The sequence below is a fragment of the Mastacembelus armatus genome, chromosome 22, assembly GCF_900324485.2.
Source record: "Mastacembelus armatus chromosome 22, fMasArm1.2, whole genome shotgun sequence".
In the NCBI taxonomy this organism is placed as follows: Eukaryota; Metazoa; Chordata; class Actinopteri; order Synbranchiformes; family Mastacembelidae; genus Mastacembelus; species Mastacembelus armatus.
Window position 1 is genome coordinate 191,176 of NC_046654.1, and position 20,955 is coordinate 212,130.

At 47.4% G+C, this 20,955-nt stretch overlaps 1 protein-coding gene across 4 annotated transcripts in view; it reads left to right on the plus strand.

The window, feature by feature from the left end:
* Positions 1 to 236: 236 nt before the first annotated feature.
* Positions 237 to 20,955, plus strand: part of sptbn5 (spectrin, beta, non-erythrocytic 5) — a 36,825-nt gene continuing 16,106 nt past the window's right edge. For 2 of the 4 annotated variants that reach the window (XM_026300736.2, XM_026300828.2), the window contains exons 1-45: positions 237 to 474; positions 1,505 to 1,627; positions 4,716 to 4,883; positions 5,835 to 5,966; positions 6,307 to 6,464; positions 6,565 to 6,793; positions 7,810 to 7,896; positions 7,984 to 8,091; positions 8,517 to 8,601; positions 8,929 to 9,062; positions 9,502 to 9,722; positions 9,987 to 10,125; positions 10,365 to 10,499; positions 10,595 to 10,683; positions 10,815 to 10,968; positions 11,123 to 11,326; positions 11,406 to 11,612; positions 11,700 to 11,835; positions 12,160 to 12,296; positions 12,436 to 12,648; positions 12,763 to 12,915; positions 13,130 to 13,260; positions 13,350 to 13,601; positions 13,827 to 13,902; positions 14,111 to 14,322; positions 14,694 to 14,937; positions 15,174 to 15,313; positions 15,732 to 15,831; positions 16,117 to 16,287; positions 16,372 to 16,536; positions 16,711 to 16,800; positions 16,931 to 17,067; positions 17,262 to 17,448; positions 17,576 to 17,685; positions 17,820 to 17,910; positions 18,063 to 18,179; positions 18,276 to 18,433; positions 18,609 to 18,741; positions 19,215 to 19,360; positions 19,464 to 19,578; positions 19,668 to 19,778; positions 19,916 to 20,095; positions 20,171 to 20,374; positions 20,461 to 20,610; positions 20,697 to 20,801. In XM_026300736.2, coding sequence (XP_026156521.1) covers positions 1,514 to 1,627; positions 4,716 to 4,883; positions 5,835 to 5,966; positions 6,307 to 6,464; positions 6,565 to 6,793; positions 7,810 to 7,896; positions 7,984 to 8,091; positions 8,517 to 8,601; positions 8,929 to 9,062; positions 9,502 to 9,722; positions 9,987 to 10,125; positions 10,365 to 10,499; positions 10,595 to 10,683; positions 10,815 to 10,968; positions 11,123 to 11,326; positions 11,406 to 11,612; positions 11,700 to 11,835; positions 12,160 to 12,296; positions 12,436 to 12,648; positions 12,763 to 12,915; positions 13,130 to 13,260; positions 13,350 to 13,601; positions 13,827 to 13,902; positions 14,111 to 14,322; positions 14,694 to 14,937; positions 15,174 to 15,313; positions 15,732 to 15,831; positions 16,117 to 16,287; positions 16,372 to 16,536; positions 16,711 to 16,800; positions 16,931 to 17,067; positions 17,262 to 17,448; positions 17,576 to 17,685; positions 17,820 to 17,910; positions 18,063 to 18,179; positions 18,276 to 18,433; positions 18,609 to 18,741; positions 19,215 to 19,360; positions 19,464 to 19,578; positions 19,668 to 19,778; positions 19,916 to 20,095; positions 20,171 to 20,374; positions 20,461 to 20,610; positions 20,697 to 20,801 — 6,528 coding nt within the window. In that variant the 5' untranslated portion in view covers positions 237 to 474; positions 1,505 to 1,513. The remainder of the gene's footprint in view (positions 475 to 1,504; positions 1,628 to 4,715; positions 4,884 to 5,834; positions 5,967 to 6,306; positions 6,465 to 6,564; positions 6,794 to 7,809; positions 7,897 to 7,983; positions 8,092 to 8,516; positions 8,602 to 8,928; positions 9,063 to 9,501; positions 9,723 to 9,986; positions 10,126 to 10,364; positions 10,500 to 10,594; positions 10,684 to 10,814; positions 10,969 to 11,122; positions 11,327 to 11,405; positions 11,613 to 11,699; positions 11,836 to 12,159; positions 12,297 to 12,435; positions 12,649 to 12,762; positions 12,916 to 13,129; positions 13,261 to 13,349; positions 13,602 to 13,826; positions 13,903 to 14,110; positions 14,323 to 14,693; positions 14,938 to 15,173; positions 15,314 to 15,731; positions 15,832 to 16,116; positions 16,288 to 16,371; positions 16,537 to 16,710; positions 16,801 to 16,930; positions 17,068 to 17,261; positions 17,449 to 17,575; positions 17,686 to 17,819; positions 17,911 to 18,062; positions 18,180 to 18,275; positions 18,434 to 18,608; positions 18,742 to 19,214; positions 19,361 to 19,463; positions 19,579 to 19,667; positions 19,779 to 19,915; positions 20,096 to 20,170; positions 20,375 to 20,460; positions 20,611 to 20,696; positions 20,802 to 20,955) is intronic. The other 2 variants (XM_026300761.2, XM_026300909.2) reach the window with 1 other exon arrangement.

A 20,955-nucleotide genomic window follows, 5' to 3' on the forward strand; every position in this document is an offset into this window, starting at 1 on the left:
TCTAGCTGTGTGTGTGTGTGTGTGTATGTGTGTATGTGTGTATGTGTGTATGTGTGTGTGTGTGTGTGTGTGTGTGTGTGTGTGTGTGAGAGAGAGAGAGTGTGAGAGTGAGACAGAATGTGTGTGCTGTGAGGACACATTGCCTGGTCCTCACACCTTCAAAGGCCTGTTTGAGGGTTCAGACCTGGTTTTCGGGTCCAGGTTTAGGTTTGGGGGGCGGTGAATTGTTACAGCAAGTGTCCTCACAACTGTATAAAGCCCTGCGTGTCTGTTGGTGCAGTGAACTTTGACCCCTCAGGTTTATGCTGCCGTCAGGTGAGCGGAGCTGCTCATGCTGTAAATCCCGTGGCTTCAAAGTTCACACACATCACATGAACACACACGGTGAGATCGGAACACACGTCTGCGGAGCTCTCACTCTGCCTGAGATTCGAGAGCAGAGAGCAAAGACAAGCAGGCTGCAGGGACTGACAGGTGAGTGTGTTTCTCTCAGGTGTGTTTCAGGTGCAAACGGCCTCTTCTGGGTTTTTCGTGGATTTTGTTAGTACAGATCTGTACCTGGAGACCCTGACGTGTTTCTACTTCTGTAGGATTTCATCATTTTAGTTGTGTGATCTCTGGTTCTGCTTTCAACAAATTTATGGGACCAGGGAAGTTTTCAGTATATTTTTCATCTTTCTACTACATTTCAGAAGGAAATAGTAGTTTTTTGCGGCACTACTGTAATTTGGCAGATACTTTACATGTTGAGATGTGATATTGTTTATATTGAGTTTAAAATATGATGCGTTGTCATAATTCAGCTACCAAACAGCTGTAAAATACTTTGATAGTGAGGATTAAAGCATAATATTGTTTTTTAAATTTTAGTTTTTACCAATTACCACCTGTAATTTTCTCACCATTTGGTAAACACACAGCAATGTTTTACCCATAATGCATCAGTAATAACCATCTGCGTCAGTGTTTTGTACTTTCAGTCAAATAAAGGATCTGAACACTTCCTGCCAACAGCAAACACGTTTACAGCGACAGAGTCAGTGCATTTGGGTTTTAATGAGAATGTAAATCAGACCTTCAGCAGGATGATACCTTAACACACACACACACACACACACACTGCATCACTACACACATTACAACAGGTAGCAATGTTTACAGCAGGGTTGTATCTGAGGTGGAGCTGCTTTAGTCAGCGCCAATAAAAACCAGACAGACGTTTGAGTTCACGTCAGCTCGGCTCCTCCAGGTTGCAGCAGGCCTTCAGTCTGACGTCTTACAGATGTGAAAACATCTGGGGGAGAGTTGCCGAGCACCAGGGGACCTGATACCTGATTCCTGCTCTTTACTGATGTTTCTCTACAGATTCATTTGTGTTTTAGAATCCAGCTGGCACATTTGGGGTAAAAAAAAAAAAAACCTCACGTTTATGTGACAGTGTCCACTCTGAGGTTGGGATGGTTGTTTCAGACAAAGTGTCAGCAGCTGATGTGTTTGATTTCAGCCAATCAGGATGGAGGGAGACGAGGATGGGGCGGGACGTGTCAGGGAGCTGCAGGAGCAGAGGATGGCGGTCCAGAAGAAAACCTTCACCAAGTGGATGAACAGCGTCTTCTCCAAGAACAGGGTGAGACAGGAGACAGGTCATCTGACCTGAGGCCAGTTTGTGTCACAGCAGCAGACTTTATTGCCCCAGCAGTACTCCAAAGTACTTCAAATTAGAAGTATATAAGGTAGTTAACGTCAGCTACCCTGCAGTACTCCAAAGTACTTCAAATTAGAAGTATATAAGGTAGTTAACGTCAGCTACCCTGCAGTACTCCAAAGTACTTCAAATTAGAAGTATATAAGGTAGTTAACGTCAGCTACCCTGCAGTACTCCAAAGTACTTCAAATTAGAAGTATATAAGGTAGTTAACGTCAGCTACCCTGCAGTACTCCAAAGTACTTCAAATTAGAAGTACGTAAGGTAGTTAACGTCAGCTACCCAGCGGTATATAAAGTACTTCAAATTAGAAGTATATAAGGTAGTTAACGTCAGCTACCCGGCGGTATGTAAAGTACTTCAAATTAGAAGTATATAAGGTAGTCAACGTCAGCTACCCGGCGGTATGTAAAGTACTTCAAATTAGAAGTATATAAGGTAGTCAACGTCAGCTACCCAGCGGTATATAAAGTACTTCAAATTAGAAGTATATAAGGTAGTCAACGTCAGCTACCCAGCGGTATATAAAGTACTTCAAATTAGAAGTATATAAGGTAGTCAACGTCAGCTACCCAGCGGTATATAAAGTACTTCAAATTAGAAGTATATAAGGTAGTCAACGTCAGCTACCCAGCGGTATATAAAGTACTTCAAATTAGAAGTATATAAGGCAGTCAACGTCAGCTACCCAGCGGTATATAAAGTACTTCAAATTAGAAGTATATAAGGCAGTCAACCTCAGCTACCCAGCGGTATATAAAGTACTTCAAATTAGAAGTACATAAGGCAGTCAACGTCAGCTACCCAGCGGTATATAAAGTACTTCAAATTAGAAGTATATAAGGCAGTCAACGTCAGCTACCCAGCGGTATATAAAGTACTTCAAATGGTGTTTTCACTCTTTCTATTCTTATCCCAACACACAGTATAAATAAATGTTTCTTGTGTATTTTTACTGCAGTAGGATTTGAAGTGCAGGATGTTTACGCAGTAACAGATCTGCGTTTTCCTTCCACCATCAGAAATTCACCAGAATGTCTGTAGTTTCCTCCCAGTTCTGTCTCAGGCCCGTGGGTCAGCTGATCTGACCAGTGTGTTCTCTGATAACCTGACTCCAGCTGTTGGCTGCTGCCCGTCTTCATTCCCAGAATTCCTCAGGGCGTTCTGCATGATGGCAGCTGGGGGAAAGCAGCACAGAGCTCTCACTCTGTTATTGTTTCCATCTACACTGAAGTTACAGTTTGAATGCAGTACTTTTACTTGTAGGCTAACAGAGTATTTTTACACTGCAGTAATTTCATTACATATAAGTGTAGCAAAAGATGCACAACACAAGATTTCCAATGTTTGTAGTAAGTTAGTAGTATACCTGACAAAAACCTTGTGTCCACATGCTTTTGGCTGTGTGGGGTCTAAGGCTGGACTAGTGTTGTACTACGTTAGATATTCAGAGATCAGCATCTTACCTGGAGCCTGTTAGAAAAGATGCTTTGCCTTAGTTTGAAGCAGAAGGTTCTGATGTTTGAAGGTGCCTGTTGTCTCGACGTCTATTAACGAAAATAAAACGAGCAATCTGATCATTTCGATGTTGGATTTTTAAAATTATTTTAAAACCAAAAACTATTAGTTTCCAAAGTCACCAGCAGGTTAGTCAAAATGAAACCGGTGCTTGGTCTCAGCTCGAGTTTTTATTTCTGCTCTGGAGCGATTAAAGATTTTTTAGTTTTTTATTGTCATACTTTGCTCCGGGTGTGAGGAACTCGGCGTCGTCTCCGAGCTAATGCTATAAAAAGCTGTAAAGATAGACCTACTTCCTGTTTTATGAACCCTACTTTTAGAAATCCCACAGCTCTGTTACACCCAAACACATCTCCAACCTGAACCCCAGCGTTTCCATCAGGCCTCATGGAAATCCATGATTTCCTGCCGACGGACCGACAGGATGAAACCAAGATAGAAACTTTTCCAGACTCTTTGTAAAAATCATCTCCCTGTGGGGAAGATGTAAACAACAAGTCTCCAAGTTATTTTCTCTCTAACGCAGTTATGGAAAGGAGTCGGCCTCAGGTCAGATATGTTTCTGATTTAATAGGAACACGGCTCCAGAAGACCAGTCTGGATTTGTACTGGAAATACAGCAAGTCCCAGTGAACCGTCTCTATGAAACTGTTGATTTCACCTGTCAGGTACAGTCAGTCTAAGAAACACTGACACTGATTCAAGGTGTTTCTCCACTCAGCTCCTTTGAGGTGGTCCATGACCCGGGCCCCTGACCTACAGAACACCAGGATGTCCTGAGCCGGGCGGGTCCGAAACGTTGTGTAACACACTTCAGGGGGGAAGCGGCACTTACCGTCAGGATGATGGAGATGAAATTTGCCTTTTTGAACTTCCTGCCAGTCGCACAGCAATAAACTCGTTTCCTCGCGTGCTGAGATAACCTCAAGTACTTACAGTATGCAGGAGCGGAAGAAGTATTCAGAGCCTTCACTCAAGTACCAGTACTCTCACGTAATGTCCTGCATCTTAGCTCCAGTGTCAGTGAAAGTATTATCGTCTACTCAGGGAGGTCAAAGAAAATAGTTGGGTGGACAATGAAGCTGTTTTCATTCGACGTTTCTATTGTTCCATCTTTGGCCTGAGGTTGTAGTTCAGTCGTTTTCATCGTCAGCATTCAGGCATTTGGATCGTTGTATAGACCAAACAATGATCCGGTCATCAACAAGCTAATTATCAGATTAGTCAGTACTGGGAATATTCACTGCAGCCCTCGTCCTAAAAACTTCGTGGCACAATCCACTTGTCAGTCGTTCCTCCTTTTTCCAACATCTGACTAATCAGTTTTAGTCCTCATGAAGTAAAAGTCTCAGGAAATAAAAGTCAGAATTAAAGGAATCATCAGAGAACTGCAGGAAAAGAAAGTGTGCGTTTAGTTTTAATTTGTAGGGTTTTGTTAAATTTTTTGGTAAAAGATCAGCTGTGAGTCCTAAACAGTCCTGACCCCCTCCAGGAGAACGTGGAGCTGACGGACGTCTACACTGAGCTGAAGACCGGAGTCGTCCTGATTCGTCTGCTGGAGCTCATCTCCAGAGAGACGCTGCCTCCGCCCAGCCGCCGCAAACTGAGAGTGCACTGTCTGGAGAACAACAGCATCGCCATCAGCTTCCTCAAAACCAAGGTAACACGCACCCAGGCCTAAAACCAGGTAACTTACCTGTGTCATCTAGAGTCCTAAAAACCAGGGAACTCACCTGTCTCATCTAGAGTCCTAAAAACCAGGGAACTCACCTGTGTCATCTAGAGTCCTAAAAACCAGGGAACTCACCTGTGTCATCTAGAGTCCTAAAAACCAGGGAACTCACCTGTGTCATCTAGAGTCCTAAAAACCAGGGAACTCACCTGTGTCATCTAGAGTCCTAAAAACCAGGGAACTCACCTGTGTCATCTAGAGTCCTAAAACCCAGGGAACTCACCTGTGTCATCTAGAGTCCTAAAAACCAGGGAACTCACCTGTGTCATCTAGAGTCCTAAAAACCAGGGAACTCACCTGTGTCATCTAGAGTCCTAAAAACCAGGGAACTCACCTGTGTCATCTAGAGTCCTAAAAACCAGGGAACTCACCTGTGTCATCTAGAGTCCTAAAAACCAGGGAACTCACCTGTGTCATCTAGAGTCCTAAAAACCAGGGAACTCACCTGTGTCATCTAGAGTCCTAAAAACCAGGGAACTCACCTGTGTCATCTAGAGTCCTAAAAACCAGGGAACTCACCTGTGTCATCTAGAGTCCTAAAAACCAGGCAACTCACCTGTCTCATCTAGAGTCCTAAAAACCAGGGAACTCACCTGTCTCATCTAGAGTCCTAAAAACCAGGGAACTCACCTGTGTCATCTAGAGTCCTAAAAACCAGGGAACTCACCTGTGTCATCTAGAGTCCTAAAAACCAACCTCACCTGTCTGTGTCTCTGCCCATTAGCTCCCTCAGGACCAAACTGACATAAAATGTCTCTCAAACTTCAGAAACGAAGATGTTTTTTAATGTTTTCTTGTTTGTTTGTTTTTTTACCTGGATGTGATATTTTTTTCAACAGCAGCTTCATAAACTGTAAATCTCTTCACTTCTCCCATCAGATTCGGGTGGATCTGATTGGTCCGGAGAATGTGGTGGACGGGGACCGGACGCTGATCCTGGGTCTGCTGTGGATCATCATCCTCAGGTTTCAGATCGGACCGATCAACCTGGACGAGGTGGAACTCACTGGGGTTCAAAGATCCTCTTTATTGAAAAAAGTGACATTCACACAGATAAATGAATTTATGATGAGCTTTATTCTGAAATGTTCAACACCTGCTTCATTCTCTCCTGCTCTTTCTTTTTCCTTTCATCCTTTTCCTTATTTCCTTCAACCTTATTCCTCTTTCTTTTACTTTCTCTGCTCTTTTGACTGTTCTTTGTCTTCTCTGAATAATCTTTCTCTTGTTTTTACTTTTTCTAACTTTTCTCTCTCGTTTCTTTTCCTTGTTTCCTTTTTTTTCACTTCTGTCTCCTTTCCTTCTGTCTCCTTTCCTTCCTCCTCTCCTTGTTTCCTCGCCCCCCCTGCAGGGGGGGGGTGGAGGCAGCGTGGCTCACCGCTCGGCGAAGGAGGCTCTGCTGATCTGGTGTCAGAGGAAAACGTCAGGCTACGATGGCGTGGACGTGCAGGACTTCTCCTCCAGCTGGAGGGACGGGCTCGCCTTCAACGCCCTCATCCACGCCCACCGGTATCACGCACGCACGCACGCACGCAAGCACACACACACACACACAGTTCTATCATCTGTCCATCTCCTCCATCCTCTGTGCCCCCCCTCTTCCACCCAGGCCTGACCTTTTTAACTACCACCGCCTCCATGGCGATGACCCCCCCCATAACCTGCAGCACGCCTTCTCTCTGGCGGAGCGGGAGTTCGGGATCATGCAGCTGCTGGAGGTGGAGGACATGGTGGTGCCTCACCCCGACGAGAAGTCCATCATGACCTACGTGTCGCTGTACTACCACTACTTCTCCAAGATGAAGCAGGGCCAGACCATCCAGAAGAGACTGGCTAAGGTGTGAAGCTGCACCAGCAGATTATTGATACCATTAGTTGATTATTGATAACAGGTACTAAACAGTCTGTAACTTGTTTCTCATGTTTGACCCTGGTCACACAGACTGTCTGTCATAATAAACAGGTTCATCAGAAGCATCTGGGCTTGTAGCACACACACACACACACACACACACACAGTAAATTTGAACTGGACAAAGTGTCCTCATGAATCTGAAAACAGGACACACACAGGTCATTTCTTTGTCTGGACCGTGGACTGTACCGCCCTCTACAGGTGGCTCTGGTTACTCATCCAGGTGAGAACAGCCTCCTCTCTGCTCGTTGGCTGATTGATGATTGACACTCAGGTCTCTAGCAGTGGTCAGTCTGTCGCTGGCCGACAAAGTCTGAGTCCAGGGACGTATTTGTTAAAGATCAAGAATGAAAAATTACAGTGTCTGTGCACAAACTGACCACTTCTTATACTTTGGCAGTTCACATGCAGATGATCTAAAACACAACCAATCTCCATGTGTCCTTAAGAAAAACTACAAATGTCCTCTTGTCTTACTAGAGGTGTTGGTGATATGATGACAAACAGTACTTTACTGTACTAGAGGTCCGTTAATATCAGCCAGACACGGACCAGGTGCATTCAGAAATATGTAGTCACTTTCACTGTATGTACCAGGTGTATCCATACATACCTGGGTTACCAGTTGTTGGTTGGAGGGAGTCTCAGTGCTCAGGGGGGCAAAGAGGGAGAACGGGAGAGAAGCTGGACCTTAATTTTATCTGACTGCCTCAGATTTCTCTGACAGTGTTTGCTTCATTTCTCCAAACAGCCCAAAATAACTTGTGGGCGTCCTCAAGGATCAGTCTTAAGGCCACTCTGTTTTAATCTCAGTTGAAGCTATGCTGATGACACACTGCTTATTGTGTCTGCCACTGATGCAGCTGATGCTCTTACAGGTTTTTGTTGCCAAATGTTTGGTTCTGAATAACAAGATGAAGTTTCTCTGCTTCTCCTCAGATCGTTGGGATACTGATGGAGCTGGATGACATGAAAGTCCAGTATGAGAGAATGGTCTCAGATCTGCTTCACTGGATTAAAACCAAGGTAACAAAAACAACAACAGCATCAGTTTATAGACGTATGTTCGAATGTGACTCTGATGAACCGATAAATGTTATGGACTGGCTGCAGGTGGTGCAGCTGAACAACAGAACATTTCCAAACGCTCTGAGGGAGATGCAGAAGCTGGTGACGGCTTTCAAGACCTACAGGACTGTGGAGAAGCCTCCCAAGTACCAGGTCAGACAGACTGAAACAGTCTGGGCTTTATTTATTCAGTCACTGACCTTATTCTCCTCTCACCTAAAAAGAACTCGTTGGCACACATGGACATTCGTTACTGAAACCAGCTACTAAAGTTCAAATACTTGTATTCAAATTTCTTCTGTGCTGAAATCCCCCATTGACCCCTGTCGGACTCAAGCTTTTGTAATTATCACCTCAGAACTCTACTTTCCATTTTCTAGGAAGGTTAATCCAACAGTGTTTTGGTTACTTGGTTGGTGAAGAGAATTTTTGCATCCTGTCCCTTTTTGCTGACTGTAAATAATGTTTGTCATTTTCTTTTGTAGCCACCACAAACAGACTGACAGAAATAATAAGAACCAACCAAACAAATAAATAAATAAAAGCTGGAGCTGCAGTGTCTCTGTCTGACTCTTTAGGAACGTGGGGCGATCGAAGCTCACCTCTTCAGTCTGAAGACTCAGCTGGCAGCCAATAACCAGTGGGCATATAACCCACCTGAGGGTATGTGATCCAGCACAATCACAGTCCAGGCCTGATGTTAGGGGTCTGTGGTTTGTTGTTTGGTTAAACTGGGGATGAACCTGTGGGTCCTTTTCTGAGATCTGTGAGAGAAACCTGACTAGATGATGCAAAGAGGCATCAGTGCAAGAACCCAAACATATGACATAACCCAAAATATCTCATTTGTGTGTGTGTGTGTGTGTGTGTGTGTGTGTGTGTGTGTGTGTGTGTGTGTGTGTGTGTGTGTGTGTGTGTGTGTGTGTGTGTGTGTGTGTGTGTGTGTGTGTGTGTGTGTGTGTGTGTGTGTGTGTGTGTGTGTGTGTGAAGGTAAAACCCTGAGCGACATAGAGAAAAGTTGGGGTTTGCTGGAGAGAGCTGAACATGAGCGAGAACGAGCTCTGCAGGAGGAGCTGCTCCGACTGGAGAACCTGGAGCAGCTGGCCCAGAAGTTTGGGAGGAAGGTAAACACACACCTGTCCACAAAAAAAATCTGCCTATGTCATCTCAGCAAAACCTTTGAACCTTTTCTTTAATTCACTGATGAAGACTGAAACAGAGCTAATATTGTTTGAGTCCAGAGTCTGGAATGAGCATCTCTGCTAACCCCAATCCTGAACAACTTACAACTCCACTCAACATTGTTCTGTGGTTTGATTGGTCGTTGCCTGTTTATGTGTTTTACTGTAATAATGGGAGCGTCCACACAAACTAGTCCCAAATGGTGTTAGATCAACAAATCAACACTTTTAGCTTCGTCCATATCAGGACCTGACATGTGACCGGACTGTTGTGTGTAAAATATTATGTGCGACAGTCTCAGTGATGTATTTAGGCTGAGCTGACGTCGTCACACCTGCCTGCCATACATTTACCCAGCTGTCCCTTTGTTTTGTCTTCCAGGCTGCCCTGAGGGAGGGCTATCTGGAGGACACGGTGCGTCTGATCCGGAGACAGGAGGTCCGGGGTCTCTCCACACTGGAGGAAGCTCAGGCAGCCGGTCGCCGTCTGGAGGCCCTCGCCACCGACATAGTGGCCAGAGAGCCACGCTTCACCGCCCTCAGAGACATGGCCAAGACCATAGAGAGGGGAAACTACCACAGCAAGGAGCAGGTCATCAGGAGGTGAGGGAGGTATCCGATTTTACAGTCACATCCTGCTCCAAAGACCCAAACAAACTCCCACCATAAGCCCCTCCCTCCTGCTCTTTGCCCCGCCCATCCTGTCCTGTTTTCTGAAGCTATGACATAAACTACGGATGCCTGGTTGGGACAAAGTGTAGTTCATATGTTATGGAAACTGTTTCACTGATTTACCTCACAGGGCTCTGTGTGTGTGTGTGTGTGTGTGTGTGTGTGTGTGTGTGTGTGTGTGTGTGTGTTTCTTAGAGAAGAGAACATTAGTCACAGATGGAAGGACCTACTGCAGCAGCTCCAGGAGCAGAGGGGGCTGCTGGGAAATGTAGTTGAAACTCTCAGTGTCCTCCGAGACGTTGAGCTCGTCTCCCAGGAGCTAAAAGAACTGCAGGTGAGTTCACACCTTTCACCTGTGTTTGTTTTTAAGGTCGATCAGTTTGATCAGTCTAAAAAAAAAAAAGACTTCAGCAAAATTATTCAGCAAAGTCTGACCTAATACACGAGGCCTGAAAACATACACTAAACATTCATTTTCAGCTCCGCAAAGAAAATTCATATTGCTGGTATGTGAGTTTTGCTTTTTCACGCACAGTGTCCCCGGTCACTTCATTTCTGTCCCTCTGTTTGCAGGCCCAGGCCAGCTCCTGTGAGTTGGGGAAGCAGTTGCCAGAGGTGGAGTCTCTTCTCCAGAAACAGGATCTCCTGGAAGCCCAAATCTCGGCTCACGGTGAAACCATCACCGCCCTCAGCAGCAGGGCCCTTCAGGTCTGCCTCTGGTTATCGTCCTTCTGACAGATAAAGCCTCAGAAAGTGGTGACGAGTTGTTCTTTCATCTGTCTTGGTCTTTTGTTTTGTGCCAGGGGAAAGTGAGAGATGGTCAACAGATCCAAAGCAGAGTGAGAGCTCTCGACACTCAGTACAAATCTCTGGTGTCGCTCAGCAGCAACAGGTTTTCTTGTTTTTACTGTTTTTGATTCAGGAGAGAATTTTTCCCAAGTCCATAATATGCACGACACATTTATCACCTGCTGCTCCTCCTCCTCCTCCTCTCCTTCTCCTCTCCTCTCTCTCCTGTATCAGGAGGAGGCAGTTGGAGGCTCAGCTGAAGCTCTTTGAGTTCTTCCATGACTGTGAGGAGCTGGAGGCCTGGGTGTATGAGCGTTGGCTGAGGCTGCAGACGGCTGGACTCGGACGAGACCTCAACCACATCCAGCTGGCCCAGCACAAACACAAGGTGAGCCCCACATCTGCAGACACCTGTAAATACCAGGAGCCTGTGGCGTGGCGTGGCGTGGCGTGGCGTGGCGTGGCGTGGCGTGGCGTGATGTGCAGGTGGATACACAGAAAATAACTTGAACAAGCTAAATATCCTGTTGCTTTAAATGCAGCTGCTGGAGGCAGAGCTCCAGGCCCATGACTCTCTGTACCATGGAGTCCTGGGTCGTGCCCAGGATCTGCTGTCCAAGCAGAACCAGGTCAGCCAGAGAGCCGTCCAGAAGTGGACCCGGACTTTAAAGAAGCAGTGGACCCACCTGACCCTTGAGGTGACAGCACGTCGCAACAGACTACAGGCTGCCGCCACAATCAAACAGGTGAATAACCAACCAGGTGATCCCCAAAGTTAGACACGTGAATAACGAACGATGAATTAGCTGCTTTTCTTCTGCGCAGTATTTTGCAGATGTTGCAGAGGCAAACTCCTGGCTGGGTGACAGGAAACCGCTGCTGACCAGCGAGGATCATGGGAAAGATGAGTCGAGCACTGCGGCTCTTCTGCAGCGCCACCTGCGGTTGGAGAAGGAGATGGCGGCGTATGCCTCAGAGATAAAGAGACTGTCAGAGCAGGCGAGGAGCGCGGTGCAGCTCACAGCTCTCACTGTACGTGCACAGCAAACATCAGCTCATGTCACGTTACAGTTTCATTTCACAGTCCACGTGACACTGACACCGCCTCTACCTGTGTAGGCGGAGCCTCAGGAGACTAAAATGATCCAGTACAGTGACTCTTCAGGAGACGAAGGGGGCTCAGGACCAGGAGCCCCAAGCACCCCCCCTCAGAGTGTGGAGAGCAAGGCCAAGGTCCGCTTCAGATACAGCCGAGGTACTGTGCCGTTCACAGCAGTGCATGATGGGAAATGACTGCCAGGCATAAACAGGTGTCTGTTAAACTACTGGGAGTGTGTGGTGAGTTTCTGTGGCTCAGAAATAAGAGTTTAATGTTCAATTCTGGACTGACAACTGACGGTCATCATGGTTTGTTGGTGCTCTTATTTGATTTGATATTTTAGTAAATTGCAGTGGATTCATAAGATCTAAATCATTTGATCAATTGGTTTTATTGTCCAGCACTGAGTTGCCTCCTGTAAGAGCTGCAGGTAGAATAAAAACCTTCAACATGTTAAAATACAGTTTCATTGATTTTCAGGTCAGTTTCCTTGGGATCGTAACGACATCATAACCGTCGTCAGTGCAGAACCGGATGGAGACCGAATCCTGGCCAGAGACAGCCGAGGAAACCAGCAGCTCATCCCTAAAACCTACCTGACCCTGCTGCCAGCCTCTGTATGATCAGTTATTACAAACGTTTAATCACATACAACCTTCAGATCAACGTAAAGACCTGCCCAGACTGATCAATAACAATCAGTGTGATTACAGCGTAGAAACATCATTAATTTAACGTCCTCTTCTTCCTGCTCAGACTCCACCCCCTGCTCCGCCCAGCTCCGACAACAACGTGCCAGAAAGCCCCGGCAGGAAGCTGAGTCGTCCGAGACGCAGCCGCTCGATGCGTCGCAGCACGAGTGAGATCCAAGCGACATCACTGCCGGACCCCCAGTACCAGAGAGACACTGTGGAGAGCACACAGTCCACTCTGGACCAGGACTACAACTCTCTGTACAACCTTGTCAAGGTAGAGGGGCATCATGGGAAATCTGATCAGAAAGGGTAGATGTGAAAGTAGCTTCTATTTGAAAACAGTAAAAAGGTTCCTCTCTGATTCGCTGCCGTCGTTTTGTGTTTCCAGTCAAAGATGAGGACTCTGGAGGAGACGCTGCGTCTGCATCGATTCTGCAACAGCTGCCAGGAGTTTGAGTCGTGGATGGAGGACAAGGAGAACATCCTGAAGACCTTCAGCACCGATGGTGACAACCTGGGAGTGGTGCAGGCCAAATATGAGGTGAAGACGTGACATCAGTCATAAAACACATGATTTGATTATGCGTGTGTGGGTGAAATGATTATTTCATTATGATTTATTGTTATGTGCTGCTGAAACACTGAACGATGCGAGTTCTTCTGTACTGGGCAGTCTTACAGTTAGTCCTGTGTGGTATTAACAGGTCCCTAAAGTGTTAGGTTTAGCCTGTAATGATGCCGACTTCCTGTTTTAGAACTTCCTGACTGAGCTGGCGAGTGGGCGTAGCCAGTTGGATGACATCATGAAAATGGCGGAGGAGCTGGTGAAGAGTAAACACAGTAAACACAGAGAGATCCAGACCAGACAGAGGAAGGTTTCCAACAGGTGCAGCACGATCCAGACCCAGCAGAAAGCCACAATGTGCCAGTCTGTCCCAACCTTCGCCAACTGCTCTCCTGTTCCCCTGTCCTCAGGTGGGACCACATCCAGCAGCTGAAGGATGAGAAAGGCCATGAGCTGCTGAGCACAGCTGACGTGCAGTCCTTCCTGCACAGCTGTGAGGAGGCTAAGGTGCAGCTGCAGGGGCAGCTGTCCCGGCTTGATGCCGTGGACGTGGGCTGCAGCTCCTTCACCCTGCTGGCTGAGGAGAAGAAACAAACTCAGGCCCTCAGAGACATCCAGACCCTGGAGGGCAAGATCGCCTACCTGAAGAGCGTCGCCAAAATGTACGGTTCTGGTTCTGACTGTCGGACTCTTAGCAAATGTTTTAGAAGGATAGTTGATTGTTACACAGCTGTGAGGAGGCTCAGAGAGGAGGAGATGTTTTGAAGAGGGTCGTAAAGTTTTAAAGACCTCCAGCGTAGCGTAAAGGTTTGATGTGATAGGACGATTAGAACTTTGTAACGTGGCACTACGTCTCATAGCCCTCGGTGTTGTGGCATGTATTGCAGGAAGCAGGACTGCAGCCCAGCAGAGAGTGCGGCCATCATGGAGGAGGTCCGGGGTCTGGAGGTTCTGCTGAAACAGGTCTGAGGTCACTGTGTAGAACAGCTCTGCACTGAAGCAGAGACTGTGACGGCAGTTATGATGAAATATTTATATAAAAATATGTTGTGAGCAGAGGTGAGTTAGTCAGCTCTTCATTCAACCGCTGACACTACCAGAGGGTTAGTTTAACACGTGCATGAAGGTGATGAGCTGAATCTCACAGGCCTCCTGCTGTGTGTTGGGGCAGGTGAAGCGTCAGGCCGCTGACAGACAGCGCCTCCTGGAGGAGGCCCGCAGGCTGCAGAGCTTCCAGCAGCAGGCGAAGGAGCTGCAGCGCTGGGCAGGTTCAGTTCAGGAGCGCCTCCTGCAGGAGGAGGCGGCCGCTGATGTGGCCTCAGCCGTCGCTCTGCTGGAACAACATCAGCAGCTCCGAGAGGAGATGGAGGAGCAGAGGAGCAGGTAACGAGGAGGAGGAAGGAGGAGGTGCTGGTCTGTGCAGTACACGGGTCGTCACTAATACTAAGATAATCCATCTTCAGGGTCCCCAAGAATAAATCTGCCACTAAAAGTTTTCTGGTTTAGAAAAAATCATCTTAATCTAAAATACCTGAAATTCAAACACATCATTTCAAACTTCTGACCAGTGTTTGGAAAGTTGACATGAGATAGACATGAACGTAATAAACCTAGACAGACGAAGAAAATGATTGGATGGATCATTTCTTTGAATAATGGACTCGTTCTTTCTTTAAGCTGATATGAATTAGCATGAAACTATTATTCTAATGAAAACAAACAGTCATTTATTGGGCACTGTAAATATTTCTCAGGCTGAAGGACACGGACACGTTGGGGAAATCTCTTCTCTCGTCCACTGGGAAAACAGATGGTGTTGACATCCAACAAACCCTGGACAGTCTCAGTGCTGATTGGTCCAAGCTGGACAGGTTGTGGACCAGTAGGAAGCAGCGTTTGGAGCAGGAGGTGGAGCTTCAGAGGCTGAACCAGGAGGGAGACCGGATCGAGGCGGCGCTGTCGGGGCACGAAGCCCGACTGAGGGTCAGCGACGTTGGGGTGAGTATACCTCGGTCTGACCTGCCTTCATGGTCCAGCTCCTTAGAAGTTCTCAGCTACTCAAGTAAAAGTATCATTACCACAGTGTACAAATACACACTCATCATAGAATGGCCCATTTGAGAAAGTGATGCAGTAAAGCATCAGTAGTACTGCAGCTGATACAGGTGAGGCTGTTGATGTCCCTCACTGAACTGAACACACACTGACAAGCTGTGTTGTGTTTGGTGGTGCAGGACTGTCTGGACAGCGTGCACAGTCTGCTCGGCCAACAGGAGGAGCTGCAGGGTCTCCTGAAGGCTCTGGAGCAACGAGTCGACGGTTTCACTGAGCGCAGCCACGAGCTCGTCGCCCAACGACACTATGCCTCAAAACAGTAAGAGAACAGAAACATCATGGTGCACACACACACACACACAAACACACACACACACGAGGTGTGTCCTCAGGTATCATGAGCATCTCCTACCTGCCTTAGTACAAGAAGTGGTTCATGAGGAGTTCTTGATGTTCAGATCTTTCTGATACAGTAGCTGATATATATCAGTGTATCTTGTATTAGGACCAGCATGTGATACTGTTAACTCTTGTTTTATCCTGATAATTTATAGTATTACATGCATGAATTCATGATACTTCATGTACTGTTACCATAAAGTGGTTCCATCGCAGTTCTATCTAACACACAGTATTTAGTTGTTGTTTTGTTATGGTTGTGTTGATGTTACACACTGATGTAGAGTAAAATATGTAAGAGACTGTCAGTGCAGCAAATGTGAGCTTTTCTGTTCCAGCATCAAGGAGAGGAGCAGGAGCATCCAGAAGGCTGCCAGGAGGCTGCAGGAGGCCAGCAGGCAGAGGAGGAATCTGCTGCTGGCCTCCAACAAATACCAGGTATCATTTCCTGCAGGTTTACAGCTTCTCTCTCTTTGGGTTTGTGGATCTGTCGGCCTTCAGAATAAAAGCCCTCATTTACACTGTGATCCTGAATCTTTCTGTTGGATTATCTCCATCATGTCATCACTAGATTCATTTTTAAAGAATGAATTTTCTTGTGCAACTAGTGCTCTAGAATAGAAAAAGTTGAAACCGTGGGCTGATGAGCAGAGCAGCAGCAGGACATGCAGTTGTTTTATTTCCCTCCTCCCTCGTTACTCCTCTGGATGTCGTGTGCTGCAGGAGTTTCAGAGGGATGCAGACGAGCTGCTGCTGTGGATGGAGGAGAAGTTTAAGGTGGCCGAGGACGAGTCGTACCGTGACCCCACCAACATCCTGCGAAAGCTGAAGAGACACGAGGCGGGGGAGAGGGAGATGCAGGCGAACCAGGTGTGGCTGGACAGACTGGTCCAGGTAAGCTGACCCACAGCTCACCCAGCTCAGGAAAAACAACCCACACAGTGTGTAAATGCAGTTTCAATGCATGTGTGTGTCCAGCTGGGGCAGGAGATGGTTGCTGAAGGTCACTATAACAGCCAGAGCATCCGCAGGAAGTCCACCCAGCTCAGCAGCCGCTGGAGGACACTACAGGACAAGATGGCCGACAGAGGAGACAAGCTGAGACAGGCGGGGCAGCAGGAGCAGCTGATGGAGCTGCTACAGGTAAATACGTGACAAAGCATCCAGTCCAGTCCTTTAACCCACCACCACCTGACTGAGTGACTTATTACAGTCCGACTAAAGGGCTGACTGTGGGGCCTGCTCTGTGGTTAATTAAAAAATGACTGATATGAAGCAGAATAGTTGAATTACTGACTTGATTCTGCTTGTCGTCAGGACGCCAGGCTGAAGACTGAGGCCATCCAGAGGATGCTGAACAATGCGGCCAAAGGTCACGACCTGCGCTCCAGTCGCCAGCTGCTGAAGGTGAGCTCACTGAGGCCAGATGTGTCGTACACTGACACACCTGTCCGGTTCAGCGTGGTGACGTTAGCGAGCATGGACCCGACGCTGGTTGTGTTAGCAGTCGGTAACTTTGCTGCGTCTCTGTGTGAAGGAGCATCAGCAGCTGGAGCAGGAGGCCAAGGACCTGGCGGAGAAGATCAACTCCATCGTCAGCAGGGCCAAACACCTGGCCTCCACCCACTTCGACTCTCACAGGATCCTGCAGGAGACCGACACGTACCTCACCCTGTGAGTCAGCCGTTCTCTCTGCAGGGCTGTTAACAGCTGGATCAGCTGCACTGTGTTGGGGTTTGAACTGAGCTTCTTAGGTCGTAAACTCATGTGATGGTTCTAATTTTACTTACTGATAAAATACAATGATTTAAATCTTATACTGGCAACCATGAACAGTGTCTCATCAGCTGCTGAACTCTGTGCTGCAGGTTCAAGTCCCTTCAGAAGCCTCTGGACCAGCGCCGGGCACAGCTCCAGGCCTTGGTGCTGCTGTTTGAGTTTTTTCACGACGTGGATCTGGAGCTCAGCTGGATCTCTGAACATGTTCCCGCCTCCGGTTCCACAGGATATGACCGGTCTCTGGCTGGAGCCCTGAGCCTCATGCAGAAACACAAGGTACCTGCTTCTACTGTTCTCTCACTGGACCCAATCACCAGGACGGGATGCAGAAAGAAACTGATTTGGGGCATGTACTGGTCCACTCAGAAAAAGCAGCTCATGTCTGGCTTGTGTGTCTATCCAGGAGCTGCAGGCTGAAACGAACGCCCACCAGCAACACCTGAGCCATGTCCTGGAGAAAGGGCGGAGCCTGGCCAAATCCAGCAAATCAGATGCAGAGGAAGTTCTCCAGAGGTGCTGCTGTCAGCTTACAGCAGCAGTCTCATAGTTTTAAACTACTCTGTTACAAGTCCTGCATTAAAATAACTTATGGTTTTATTCTTAGAGGAAAATGCAACTTTTTCTGTATCTTCTGTTTTTTTTTAAAGGTGCAACCACTTGAGAGCAGAGTGGGAGGAGCTTGTGGAGGCTTGCAACATGAGAGCTGCTCACCTGAGCAAGGCCATCACCAGAGAACAGGTGAGAGGGACTTTTCTTCTCTTTTCCTGTTTCTTCCTCATATTAATTTTTCCTAGGTTCATTTCTTTGGCGTATTCAGATTTATATCTTACATGAAGTTTTAAGGGAATGTGTTTTGGTCTGAGTTTGGTCTTAACATGGTCCATCTGCAGCTGCTGTTGGACTGTTCAGAGCTGGAGTCCAGGCTCAGTGAGACGCTCAGACTAGTGAACAGTGACGACTATGGCAAAGATCAACTGGCCACACAGAATCTCCTCACCAAACACCAGGTACAACACACTCACTTTACAACAACAATAGAGGACCTCAGGTCGTCCCCTGTGGAACTCCTACCCAGGAAAATCAATACTCTGATGATTGTGCAGGTGCTGGAGGGACAACTGGAGGTGCTGGAGGCAGAGGTCGAGGAACTGGGAAACCAGGTGGAGCAGGCAGTTCAGGACTGGAGCTTGACGGAGCTCAGCAGACCCTACAGCCGCCTCAGCAGCCTGAACCAGCAGTTGCAGCACCAGGCGGCTCTCAGGTACCTACAATCTCACACAAGTTCATGAGCCACACTGCTAATTTGAAGAAGTTCATTTGACCTTTAAATGCAACGTTGAAAAATATTTAGCCCAACAAAGTTGTTGGTCCCAGAACACACGAAACATAAGTCAGATCTGAAAATTACCTGCATGTCTTCCTGTGTGTTGTGTCAGGGGTCAGAGGTTAAGAGAAGTCTTCCATCTCCACCAGTTCCACAGAGAGTCCTCAGAGCTGGAGGACTGGATGAACCAGCAGAGACAGACTGCAGAGTCTCAGGACCTGGGCAATGACTACCAGCATGTTCAGGTTTTTACTTGACCTGACTCTCCACGTCACAGTAACTTGTAACGTGCCGTTAGTGATTTTAAAGGACCACACTGGTCTTCAGGCAGGTTTTAGCGTGTTAACTAAACAAAAACCAGGGATTCTTGATTGACCAGGGTGGATTATCTGTTTGTATCAAGGGCTAAGTCTCTACAGGTTTCACGGTGATGATGCAGCTCAATTATTTTCATCATTAACTAAACAAAAATTAATGTTACTTATTCTTTTTGATAATTAATTTAAAAAGTAATTAAAATACATAAACCGCTGATGTCATTCCATCAACACCTGCCACTGCTGAGTTCATGATTTATAGCTGAACAGTCATTGATCATTTGTGTTAAGAAACAGAAACGGATGTTGTGATTTTGCAACAGTAAAAGATAAAGAGCTATAGGAACTTTGTAGTATTTCTCAGTGTGAAAGCAGTAAAGTTTTTGTGTTTGACGTTTCAGCTGCTTCGGGGGAAGTTTGAAGGTTTCCTGAAGCAGCTGGAGGTCGGAGAGGAGAGACTGCAGAGCTGCAGCGACGTGGCTGCTCGACTGATCTGCAACAAACATCCGCAGAGCTCTGTGGTCAGAGACAGGCTACAGCAGCTCCGGTATGAACCACAGTCCAGGTCCTCAGTGCTGAAAAAGACTGAAGCAGGTATATTCACCTGTCCTCTTTTGTCTCTTTGTTTTTCTGTCTTTGTCATTCTGCAGTGCGTGCTGGGAGGATTTGAAGGGTGTGGCCAGAGACCGTCAGGATCAGCTGCAGAGAGCCGAGGAATGTCACCGCTTTTACCAGGACCTGACGGACGCACTGATACTCATCCAGGTATTAATCTGTCCATCTGTCCATCCATCCATCCATCCATCTGACCCTTCAGTCTTTCTCCCTCCGTCTCTTTGTCTGTTTCTCTGTAGGAGCGTCAGAAGAGCATCCCGGATGATGTGGCGAAGGATTTGCGAGGAGTGATGTCACAGCTGAGAAAACATGAGGCTCTGCTCCATGAGCTCGCTGTCACAGAGCAGCAGGTACAGACGCACAGAGACAGTCACGTTATTATAAAGATCATTCGTTTTTATCACTTTTCCCAAACTTCAAACAAGGAAGCTGTGAGGGGGGTGGGGGCTTCAGCCTGCTCCTGTGAATGTATGCTTGTGTCTTTCAGTTGCAGGACCAGCTGGATGCTGTTGACTCCATCCTGGACTTCTGCACGCCACAGTTAAAGCACCGCCTACAGGAAGTACAGCAGGAAGTGGTGGAGCGGTGGGAGGAGCTCCAACATCACACAGAGCAGAGGGAGGCGGAGCTAAAACTGGCATGTCAGCGATACCTGTTCCTGAACACGGTGAGGACATTGTTAGAACCGTAGCAGTCCTGTCAGGGTCCTCGGGTCTCAGATGTCTGTCTTTGTGCTCTCCAGGCTCAGGACTACTTCCTTTGGTGCAGCCAGCTGATTGGTGCGATGGCTGCTGAGGAGAGCATCAGCGACGTAGCCACTGCCGACCTCCAGCTCGCCCAGCACCAGCAGCTGTGGGCTGAGATGGACGCGAGACAGGAGACCTACCAGCAGGCCCTGGACATGGGTGAGGAGCTGCAGACACAGGACAGGGGCAACAGGAAGGAGGTGAGGACGACCTAAAATGTGCAGCTTTATACGTAGGATAGTCTGGTGTGAGGAGGTGTATGAACGTTTCCTCATGTTTCTTTCAGGTGTTGGAGAAGCTGGAGGCGCTGCAGGCTGAGCGGGACAAGCTGGAGCAGCAGTGGAACAAGAAACAAACCTGGTTGGAGACAGTTCACCAGGAGCAGGTCTTCTATCGAGATGCCAGCAGCATGGACAAGACGTCAAGCTCTCAGGAGGTACGCTCCTCCTCTGGGGTTGTTCACAGAGAAACATGACGCCTCCACTGCAGCGTGATCAGTGTGAACCTGTGCTGTGCCCACAGATCCTTTTGCAGAGCAGCACTCTGGGAAACACCGTGGATGAGACGGAGGGTTTGATCAAACGTCACGAAGCTTTCGAGAAGCTGCTCACTACACAGGAGGAAAAGGTCTGCTCTGCCTGGTTTTAGCTGTAGGGCTGCACATGACCTGCATTTTTATTTTCAGTACAATGATTCAAATGTCAAAGGAAAATCAAACTTCCAGCTGTGAGTTCCCAAAGTCTCAAACATATTGAGTTTCTACTGATTTAACCAGGTAAAG